Source organism: Carassius gibelio, chromosome B18 (genome assembly GCF_023724105.1).
Source record: "Carassius gibelio isolate Cgi1373 ecotype wild population from Czech Republic chromosome B18, carGib1.2-hapl.c, whole genome shotgun sequence".
Taxonomy (NCBI): Eukaryota; Metazoa; Chordata; class Actinopteri; order Cypriniformes; family Cyprinidae; genus Carassius; species Carassius gibelio.
The window spans coordinates 16,916,747-16,928,282 of NC_068413.1; the positions used below are offsets into that span (position 1 = coordinate 16,916,747).

The 11,536-nt window shown below is 42.1% G+C and overlaps 1 protein-coding gene and 1 non-coding gene across 61 annotated transcripts in view; one reads left to right on the forward strand and one right to left on the reverse strand.

Moving 5' to 3' along the window:
• LOC127977740 (zona pellucida sperm-binding protein 1-like) overlaps nt 1–6,507 on the reverse strand; it is a 56,513-nt gene extending 50,006 nt beyond the window's left edge. For 11 of the 30 annotated variants that reach the window (XM_052582783.1, XM_052582789.1, XM_052582795.1 and 8 more), the window contains exon 1: nt 5,345–6,505. In XM_052582783.1, coding sequence (XP_052438743.1) covers nt 5,345–6,475 — 1,131 coding nt within the window. In that variant the 5' untranslated portion in view covers nt 6,476–6,505. Of the gene's footprint in view, nt 1–267; nt 377–454; nt 528–605; nt 754–824; nt 1,018–1,090; nt 1,249–1,319; nt 1,418–1,490; nt 1,679–5,034 lie in introns of those variants that run through there. The other 19 variants (XM_052582809.1, XM_052582807.1, XM_052582812.1 and 16 more) reach the window with 11 other exon arrangements.
• The window catches only part of LOC127977746 (uncharacterized), a 76,604-nt gene that overhangs the window by 55,401 nt on the left and 9,667 nt on the right, over nt 1–11,536 (forward strand). For 8 of the 31 annotated variants that reach the window (XR_008158312.1, XR_008158334.1, XR_008158313.1 and 5 more), the window contains one exon: nt 9,013–9,102. The exons of 9 other annotated variants lie outside the window; for them this stretch is intronic. This is a non-coding gene — a transcript (uncharacterized LOC127977746). Of the gene's footprint in view, nt 1–7,449; nt 7,990–9,012; nt 9,103–9,168; nt 9,263–11,536 lie in introns of those variants that run through there. 14 more of the 31 variants (XR_008158337.1, XR_008158338.1, XR_008158307.1 and 11 more) reach the window with 4 other exon arrangements.

An 11,536-nucleotide genomic window follows, 5' to 3' on the forward strand; every position in this document is an offset into this window, starting at 1 on the left:
AGAGCCAGGAGTCAACAATTAGAAATAAGATCAGCACAGCAAAAATAGTCCATTAAAAAAAAAAAAAAAAAAAAAAAAAAGCATGTGTTAATATTGCAAACCCTTACTTTTCTATTTTGGTGTGCCACCCCAAGATTTATGGTGGCCTCATTTGGCCACCCCTATTAAAATCTTCTGGGGGCGCCACTGATCCACATAACATTGGTTTGATAGTGGGAAGAAAAAAAAATAAAATTGTCGAATCAAAACAATACCAATAGACAAGACGATGTTCTACAAGTTTATTAAAAACACTAGATTTACATGACCAGAGTAACTCCTCCACTAGAAACCACAGTCTGCTCCCCAGAGACATCCTTGATACGAGTGTCCCTTCCTGAAAGAGAAACATTAGAAGTGAGAACGCGGTTCTAAAATGCGCAGTTCCTCTTGTCAAGAGAAATCAAGAACTCACGTTTCCTGGTGCAGCTTTGCTCACAAGAGCCAGATGATGGATGGCACACCGCTGTACTGCAGTGGATGAAGATCTGACAGGGAAGAAAGAGGCTCAAGTCACAGAATCCACAGGTAGTAAATGTACAAATGTTCAAGTAAAGGGGGCATACAGTTTCCTGCAGAGCAGCAAGTGAGGCTGGATCTACAAATGTGAACATCTTCACAACAAAGCGCTTGTAGTGGGTTGGGAATTGAAGACCAGATGATCCAGTCACTGGAACCAGTGTGGTCAGATAGCGGTCATCCTGGTAAGGGCATCTGAAGACAAAAGAGAAGGTTAGGAAGGGTCTCCCAGCAGACTAACGGACAAAGACTGGCTGTACACTCACCCGTCGATCAGAAGGTCCCACTGGGGGAGACTGAGTGGACTGGGGGTTGAAGTCGCCCAACAATGTCCCAGCATCAGGACAATGTTGGGGTCAGTCCTCTCCATAATGTGCACCTCAACATACACAGGCTCTCGCAGGACTTTTGTGATGGGATAATCAGTGTCACTGTAGTAGGATGTGTAGGCCTCATCCCCTGAGGAACAACACTGGGGCTTAACCAGACTACAGTTTGAAAGGCTTTAGGCAGACACAGGACAAGACCTTACCTTCAGCACAGCCTTTGGTGACACATTGGCCATTGGCCAGTCTGAGCTCCACCCTGAGAGGTCCAGGAGCAGCTACTGGTGGAGGTGGAGGAACAGAGTTGACTTCCACAACCAGAGCTTCCACAGACGTTCCTGAATATCTACACTGGAAGAGAAACCTACACAACACATAGCGAGCTTGTAGCATTTATCAAGGATTAATGTTCACACCAAGTCATGGATCACCTACTCAAAATGACTGTCCCTTGTGATGGAACCATACGGTCCAATCCCCACTTCATACGATGAGGTCATTCGGTTTTCATACACCACATATCCTCCATCCTCCTGTGAATAGGATCAGTGTCGGCTTCCAGTCCATCATAAGCAATGCAGAATAAGACCAGTAGCAGCTTCTCACCATCACGCTCGTGCCACATGCGGTCACAGGGAACTGGTATATAGCAAAGGAAGGTGTGGACCCCACAGGAGCACAGGGTGGGTCATTTCCACCCAGTAGATGAACCGAATCCAGACTCAGTCGAGGCAGAGTAACGTCTCTAGACACCACTACCACAAACTGACCATCTCTAATACACTGGACAGTCACTGGAACGAGGTACAAGGGCAGATTAAAATGCAGAGAATCAGTTTAATACCTAGGCGGAAATTGCAGGGGTCCGGACCCCCTATATGAGGGTTGCCCCCCCCCCCCCCAAAAAAATTTAAATAGTATTGTAAATGATATACAGTCAGGTCCATAAATATTGGGACAGCGACACAATTCTAATCTTTTTGGCTCTATACACCACCACAATGGATTTGAAATGAAACGAACAAGATGTGCTTTAACTGCAGACTTTCAGCTTTAATTTGAGGGTGTTTACATCCAAATCAGGTGAACGGTGTAGGAATTACAACAGTTTGTATATGTACATCCCACTTTTTAAGGGACCAAAAGTAATGGGACCGATTAACAATCATAAATCAAACTTTCATTTTTTAATACTTGGTTGCAAATCCTTTGCAGTCAATTACAGCCTGAAGTCTGGAGATCAATTAGACATCAGCGTACGCTGGGTTTCATCCCTGGTGATGCTCTGCCAGGCCTCTACTGCAACTGTCTTCAGTTCCTGCTTGTTCTTGGGGCATTTTCCCTTCAGTTTTGTCTTCGCAAGTGAAATGCATGCTCAATTGGATTTAGGTCAGGTGATTGACTTGGCCATTGCATAACATTCCACTTCTTTCCCTTAAAAATCTCTTTGGTTGCTTTCGCAGTATGCTTCGGGTCATGGTCCATCTGCACTGTGAAGCGCCGTTCAATGAGTTCTGAAGCATTTGGCTGAATATGAGCAGATAATATTTCCCGAAACACTTCAGAATCCATCCTAATGCTTTTGTCAGCAGCCACATCAATAAATACAAGATAACCAGTTCCACTGCCAGCCATACATGCCCACGCCATGACACTACCACCACCATGCTTCACTGATGAGGTGGTATGCTTTGGATCATGAGCAGTTCCTTTCCTTCTCCATGCTCTTCTCTTTCCATCACTCTGGTACAAGTTGATCTTTGTCTCATCTGTCCATAGGATGTTGTTCCAGAACTGTGAAGGCTTATTTAGATGTTTGGCAAACTCTAATCTGGCCTTCCTGTTTTAGAGACTCACCAATGGTTTACATCTTGTGGTGAACCCTCTGTATTCACTCTGAAGTCTTCTCTTGATTGTTGACTTTGACACACACATACACCTGCCTCTTGGAGAGTGTTCTTGATCTGGCCAACTGTTGTGAAGGGTTTCTTCACCAGGGAAAGAATTCTTCGATCATCCACCACAGTTGTTTTCCATGGTCTTCCGGGTAGTTTGGTGTTTGGAAAGCAACCAAAGAGATTTTTATGGGAAAGAAGTGGAATGTTATGCAATGGCCAAGTCAATCACCTGACCTAAATCCAATTGAGCATGCATTTCACTTGCTGAAGACAAAACTGAAGGGAAAATGCCCCAAGAACAAGCAGGAACTGAAGACAGTTGCAGTAGAGGCCTGGCAGAGCATCACCAGGGATGAAACCCAGCGTACGCTGATGTCTAATTGATCTCCAGACTTCAGGCTGTAATTGACTGCAAAGGATTTGCAACCAAGTATTAAAAAAATGAAAGTTTGATTTATGATTGTTAATCGGTCCCATTACTTTTGGTCCCTTAAAAAGTGGGATGTACATATACAAACTGTTGTAATTCCTACACCGTTCACCTGATTTGGATGTAAACACCCTCAAATTAAAGCTGAAAGTCTGCAGTTAAAGCACATCTTGTTCGTTTCATTTCAAATCCATTGTGGTGGTGTATAGAGCCAAAAAGATTAGAATTGTGTCGATGTCCCAATATTTATGGACCTGACTGTATAGTTAACTAATTGTGCAAGTAGTAAAATACAAATGCGAACTGAGGAACAAAAAAAAAAAAAAAAAAAAAAAAAAAAGTTTTAAACATCAAGTTCCACTTGCTTTGCCTCACAGTGCTTTGGTCCACTGCCTGCTCCCCTTTTACCTCACCACCACCGACACACACATAGTCCGGTGCGAGAAAACGCGTTTCAGTTGTGGAACTCCATAAGTCAAGCTTACTTGATTGACCTTAAACATCGGATGACGTGATTTTCTCTTTAATATAGATTATGCCAAATCACTAATAAGTGGGGTCCAAAAAATATTGTGTACCAATTTACTTTCGTCACCGATGTAGTCTGCGCTGTTAGGGAGTATAACAGGCGTTTACCTAGCTTTAACGTCTTACACACACCCATAGTGTACGCATATACAAGTGTTGTACGTTAGATTAGACTAGTGCGGGTGCGCATTTAGATTTTCCCGCGTTCACTATGATTTAGTCGGTTTCAGTGGTGGCTCGTCGGGTGAGGCAGGGGAGGCATCTGGAATATCAACCTACCATATACAGACGTAAATTACGTGGTATTAGTTTGAACCTGTTTTTATACGGTCTATAGTTTGAACGTCTCCGGGAAAAGCTAGGCTAATGGTTTACCAAGTATTTATAAGGAGTAGCGATATTGAATACATTTTCTTTATGGGTCCTGACTAAAAGCTGCCAAAAAGCCATTTTAAAGTGGTTAAGCAAATAATAGGCAGGGATCCCCAGACCAATACAATTAGTTTGCCTCCTCGATTTTAAAATTCACGAGCCACCACTGGTCAGTTTATTTCATTTAATAGTTAATCTAATATAACATCATACGAAGAGTGCAGTTGTTCTCCAGATATTAGCATAACAAATGTGATTTTTATAAAAATTGAATAAACAAGTTATTACGTGCATTTTAGGCACCACATTGCCCGTTTTAGCCCTTTCACCAACAAAAACAAAAGTTGAAAACTAAGCTACAGCAGTAAAAGCACTAATTGAGTCTTTGAAAAAACACACCGAGTTGGTGTTTCCGAACTGAATGAATCCACTTTTTTTTATTTTCCCCCCAGTCTTTCGCATCTATACCGATCTCACTATACAGTTGTGAGGGTGTATGCCTTCATTTTGCTAGTCATGGCAAACGTCTTTATATATGCATGTTTTAATTGTAACTGAAGCAACATTGCTATTAAATGTGCTTTATAAATTAATGAAAGTTGAAGTTCAAATGCCATTGCATTTTGGTGGCTTGATTGTGTAAACCACTTCAAAAAACACTGACAAACCTTCTTCAAAACAATGTTGCAATTTAGTCAGCTTTTTCATTGAACCAAAAAGAAACTTGAAGGATAATAGAACGGTCTCCATGCAATAGTAAGGCTTTCCTCCCTGTACACATATCCTGAAGTAAAATTTTGCCTGTTTTTTTGGTTTCCCCTTCAAAATTTGCTCGTGAGAAATGTTATGTTTATTGTCCCTCCAACATTTAGATGATTTTCGATCCTGGTTTAACAAACCGAATAAAATTGAGAACACTTACCTGCCCTCCCATAGAAACACTGCCATCCATTAAAGCAGCAGTTGATAGCTTCACACTCAGCACCACTGATCCCAGGTAGACCACATTGGATCTGCTCAGAATCAGCTACAGCACATTTATCAAGGGGCTCTGCCTGCACTACTGGCTTCTGAAACTGCTGTTTAACTGGCTTCTGAAGCGGAAACTGCTGGCTAGTTAGCTGTTGAACTGGCTTCTGAAGCGGAAACTGCTGGCTAGTTAGCTGTTGAACTGGCTTCTGAAGCGGAAACTGCTGGCTAGTTAGCAGTTGAACTGGCTTCTGATGTGGAACCTGCTGGCTAGTTAGCTGTTGAACTGGCTTCTGATGTGGAAACTGCTGGCTAGTTAGCTGTTGAACTGGCTTCTGATGCGGAAACTGCTGGCTAATTAGCTGTTGAACTGGCTTCCGAAGCGGAAACTGCTGGCTAGTTAGTGGTTGAACTGGCTTCTGAAGCGGAAACTGCTGGCTAGTTAGCTGTTGAACTGGCTTCTGAAGCGGAAACTGCTGGCTAGTTAGCTGTTGAACTGGCTTCTGAAGCGGAAACTGCTGGCTAGTTAGCTGTTGAACTGGCTTCTGAACTGGAAACTGCTGGCTAGTTAGCTGTTGAACTGGCTTCTGAAGCGGAAACTGCTGGCTAGTTAGCTGTTGAACTGGCTTCTGAACTGGAAACTGCTGGCTAGTTAGCTGTTGAACTGGCTTCTGAAGCGGAAACTGCTGGCTAGTTAGCGGTTGAACTGGCTTCTGAAGCGGAAACTGCTGGCTAGTTAGCTGTTGAACTGGCTTCTGATGCGGAAACTGCTGGCTAATTAGCTGTTGAACTGGCTTCCGAAGCGGAAACTGCTGGCTAGTTAGTGGTTGAACTGGCTTCTGAAGCGGAAACTGCTGGCTAGTTAGCTGTTGAACTGGCTTCTGAAGCGGAAACTGCTGGCTAGTTAGCTGTTGAACTGGCTTCTGAACTGGAAACTGCTGGCTAGTTAGCTGTTGAACTGGCTTCTGAAGCGGAAACTGCTGGCTAGTTAGCTGTTGAACTGGCTTCTGAACTGGAAACTGCTGGCTAGTTAGCTGTTGAACTGGCTTCTGAAGCGGAAACTGCTGGCTAGTTAGCTGTTGAACTGGCTTCTGAACTGGAAACTGCTGGCTAGTTAGCTGTTGAACTGGCTTCTGAACTGGAAACTGCTGGCTAGTTAGCTGTTGAACTGGCTTCTGAACTGGAAACTGCTGGCTAGTTAGCTGTTGAACTGGCTTCTGAACTGGAAACTGCTGGCTAGTTAGCTGTTGAACTGGCTTCTGAACTGGAAACTGCTGGTCAGTTTGCTGAATCATCAGAGCTTGAGCATCCTGAAGCGATTTTCTCCACTGTGGAACAGCATGACAGAAAGCACAAACCACCAAAATCTGAACCAAACACCAAATTCCAGCCATTGTTAAACAGCTAAACACAAAGTGGAGATACTTCCCTTTAGTCTTTTTGTATTCTACAGCTATCAGCTAATTAATGATAGTCCCTCCCTCTTCATTAACAACTGGGTGATTCTCATTGGATCTCAAGATTCAACGCTTATAACAGCAACACAGAGGCTGCGTCCACATCTTCATTGACAACTCTCTCAAGCCTCGCTCACTCGGATGCTAAACATTCTTTCCAAATTTTTATCTTCGTCTGATACAGGCTCAAGCATATCAGGTTGGATGCCTTATCTCTCCATCGTTCATGCTGGACAGAAGATCCGCTCTCTGAAACAGCCAATCAGAGCAGAGCTCAACATTATTGTTCATGACCCTTCCAAATAATTCTAGGGACAAATCCCAGGGTTGTAAATGGGCATGTAAAACTGTTTCTGGAGAATTTTTGCCCATACCCAAGCCACGTACCTTCTATGTAGATATTATTTAAAATATTGTATCAATGCATTCTATGGCAACTTTAACGGGGATTATGAACTCAAATTTTGGCTGGAAGCAATAGTTTGAATCTGAATTTGAATTTCTTAACGATTCATTTGTTTCTTATAAACGCATAGCCTTTCCCTTCACAAGACCGTAATTGATGTGAATTTTTTGTGGATTATTTTGATATTTATATCAGTTCTTCGGACTTCCGTTCTGATGATTTTATATTATTTGATTTATATTTAATTTATATCAGGGGCTTTTTTAATGACATTCATTGTCTATCATGGACACACTGTCAAACTTTAATTGTAAAATTGTGAATAAGTGTAGATGAAAATCTCTGGTCCTTATCAAGCCTTCCATTGGCTAGTGACATTCCAGAACGTTCTGATTTGTTAATTACAGGTCCAGAGGAGAATTAAAGGTAATCAATCTAGCTGAAAGAGGAGGAGCCGCTTAAATTCAAAGCTGTACTTAATGGACAAAGACGGGCTCTAGTGGGTATCATGTTAATGTTTTTCAGGATGGGTTTTTTTGCAATGTGTGTTATTGCTGGTTGTGCTTGAGGCGTTTGATCTGAAGAGTGCTTTTGGAAGTCTGAATCCAGTCAAAGTCCAAGAAGCATCAATCATATTCAGCTTCCAGTGTACCTGTTTCTTAAGTGCTTGGGAACACTTTGCAGAAAGCTTCTCAGTTTCAGAGTCTTGACTACAGCGTATTTGCAAAAGAGCCTCTTGGGCTTCAGGAGAAGCAGGCATTTCAGGGACCAGTGAAGCCTTTGGATTGGAGGTTTCCCGCTGTTCCAGAAGTGCTGAGCAAGATGGCGGTGGACTTTCATTTAAGGCAACTTGTGACCCCTAGATGTGTAGCTATTCAGTGTAGTGAGAACCAGATTAATGTGGAGGTATAGCAGGACTTGTTTAGCAATGGAAAACTGATCCAGCCATCTGGTTTGACTTTAGGAGGATGCCCTGTTGTTGGTTTGGTCCCAGGCTCAAAGGTGCTTTTTGAGAATGAACTGCAGGTCTGCAACCGTGTTGATGGTAAGAGCTGTTAAGTGTTACTAGACTTATTAAACCCTACTAAAAATCGGCCCTTGTCTTGGTATCAATGGTTCCCTGAATCTATAACATCCATGGGACTGTTCTTTTTATTGTGGGAAAAACTCTTAATAACTGTTTGCGTAACCAAGTGTGGCTATGGCTTGCTAAGATGCCTCTTGGAATGGTGTTTTTTTTTTTTTTTTTTTTGTGAAGCCTCTTGATAACTACATCAGTCTCCTATAGATGACCAAGGATGAGCTTGTCTACACCTTTGCCCTTACCTACACCCCTGAGCTGTTTGCTGGCACTCGATTATCAGCGTTCAATGCTATTATCAAAGGTCAGCGACCTCTGTGACTTGTGGCATTCCTTGCGGTGGTGGAACTGGAAGCCCGTTTAATTGGTTACTACACAAATGGCAGGTTTCAAAACGTCAGCAGTAATGCCTTGAAGCCTTGGGTCCCTTATGCCTCAACTGTTCTGCCTGAAGCTCATGATGGGTTTGTGCAGTTTCTCTCAGCCTTCTGGATGAGGCTGTGCCTAAGCTGTTCTTCTCTTGCAGATGACTGGTCCTATGAGGGGCCTTCAGACTCTTACTTCCTGGGTGATGTTATTAATGTTGAGGCATCTGTGAAGGTATAAAACCACGTCCCTCTGTGTGTGGTTGTGGACCGCTGTGTGGCCACCCAAGTACCTGATGTGACTGCCCTTCCAAGATGCTTGTTCATTGATAATCATGGGTGTGTTCATGTCACCAGATGCTGCAGAGGTGATTTGTTCCCACGTTTGCTCCTTTTATAACCACTTTGTCCCTGACAACATTTTACTGTCTAGTGGATGCCAAGGTCAATGCTTCCAGACTTCTCCCATGTGTCTTTGACTCCTTACCTGTGGTGTCTCTTGCGGATCAGAACGTGTGTTCTGAAGGCCACTCTCGCTCCTGCGCCCAGTTACGCGCTCCACGTGCCATGTTTTTTTTTTTTTTTTTTTTTTTTTTTTTTTTTTTTTTTTTTTGTATTGCAGGTGGCTTGCTGCTGATGGGAACCACCAGTTTGTGGTTTCTGTGACTCAACAGGTGTTCCTGATGGTGGAACTGCTGCTGCTTTTTTGGAGGTAGGAAGCTGCTTTTAAGCCTGTCTTTTGACTGTTAAAGCACTTAACTCTGTCTGCTTTTTCTAGGCCTTCAGTGGGAAGGGAAGGCCTCGCTCGGTCCTGTAGTGGTTCAAGAGCACAAAAAGACTTTAGCTGGTGTTCAATAAATGTGGGGAGAGAACTTGTTTCTGTCTGGTCTCGTTTAACCAATTGACTTGCACGAGGAAGCGGGTATTTCTACTGTACTTACAGGTCCTTCTCAAATTAGCATATTGTGGAAAATTTTCCGTAATGTAGTGATAAAAAATTTAACTTTCGTATATTTTAGATTCATTGCACACCAACTGAAGTATTCCCTGTCTTTTATTGTTTTAATACTGATTTTTGGCATACAGCTCATGAAAACCCAAAACTCCCATCTCAAAATTAGCATATTTCATCCGACCAATAAAAGAAAAGTGTGTTTAATACAAAGTCAACCTTCAAATAATTGTTCAGTTATGCACTCAATACTTGGTCGGGAATCCTTTTGCAGAAATGACTGCCTCAATGCGGCGTGGCATGGAGGCAATCAGCCTGTGGCACTGCTGAGGTGTTCTGGAGGCCCAGGATGCTTCTATAGCGGCCTTAAGCTCATCCAGAGTTTTGGGTCTTGCGTCTCAACTTTCTCTTCACAATATCCCACAGATTCTCTATGGGGTTCAGGTCAGGAGAGTTGGCAGGCCAATTGAGCACAGTAATACCATGGTCTGTAAACCATTTACCAGTGGTTTTGGCACTGTGAGCAGGTGCCAGGTCATATTGAAAAACGAAATCTTCATCTCCATAAAGCTTTTCAGCAGATGGAATGGGAATCAATTCTGTTGTCAGACAATGCAATGAATATTATAATGACTGAAACTCACTTCATTAAGACTACATAAGCTCTCAAACATTAATATGCACCAATAAAATACATATATAAAGTCAGTGGTTGTGCTGTGACTGATGTTGGCTATACTTGCTTGTAAAATAGAGTTAGATGCAACAGAATATCTTTTTTTTTTTTTTTTTTACTGAAAGTGCTGCTCCTCTCTGCGCTCGCTGAACAGATGCAGAGAGAGACTCTCGCTGGGAAAGCGAGACCTCGTGCTCGTGCGGCAGCACCAGAGAGTCTGAGACTTAATGATTGCCCAAAAAGTTGCTAGATTTGTGGTTAACATTATTTTTTTCTGGGGGGGGGGGGGGAATTGTTAAATCTAGTGACAAAGACGCCAAGTTAGCCACTCCAATGCCCAGCGGACCGGTGGCTTCAACCGTCTCGCAAGTGTTGGGGACATCCCACGATTGTTTCACTTTCACCACACGTTAAACATCACTCTCTTACTTGACCTGGAGAAACTGTGCATCAGTTGGAAGTTTAAAGACTCTAGCTTCAATATTTGACCAATACTGTGACACATATTGTTGCAGTGAACATTTAGTAATTTATGTCAGGAGTACAAAATATGTATGAGTCATTTTTAGAATAGAAATTAGAGCATTCATATTCAGTCACGTCTGCAGTGGTTTGTGTTCTCATAGATTCACTGAAAAGCGTCAAATAGGGTTTATAGTCAAAAGTTGCATATACAAAGAGATATATGTCTGATTTTTACTTCATATTTCTTCAGACAGAATCATAATTTCTATTAATTTTCCACTGATTTAAGTGATCTGATGATAATGATCGGCTCCCAGCCCTGTCTCTGTGTGTATAGTCTTCCGTGTGCGTGTTAACGGAGACCTGATTCTCCCGTGTCTTGTCCATCATAACCGTGCATCATATCCCACTCCATCTTACCCATGATGCATTTCCTGTACACTTCTGAGTTGATATCTGAACACAACACAGAGAAACCTCTGTACCCATGAAATATCCAAATAATAAACACTTTTATTTATAACATGCTAACTTGTGCAGTGACGTAAAAGGCTATAAATAGCATATTTTTCTAACAGTAAAAAAACAAATTCCACATGTGATCACAAAAGGAGGTTATTACAAACAATTGGTCAGGGTATAAAGTGAGTTTTGAGTAAAAGTGTACTAATAATTTCATAAATAGTCTTATGTAGCTTAATGCTAACGTTAGCTCTAATGCAGCTACATAGCAGGTGCAGTTCTTCTTCATAATGCATTTTGTCAAAGGTTGTGTTGTATTTTTATAGTAAGGCTTTTGATAATAGTGGTTTAAATGTAAGCTGGAATTGAAGCGATGTGGCTTGGTAAACCTTGAAATACCAGAACAAAGGCTAATAATAGCAGAATACAAACAAAATAATAATGATAAATGAAGAATGAGGATTTTGTGTCATACCTGGCCGATGTGTGAAAAGCTCCTTTCGTAAGAACAATACAATCATGAATTTTGCAGGTCCAAACAAGAGATAATCGCATTCCAGGAGTCATAAACCAATTTTATTAGCCTTTCAT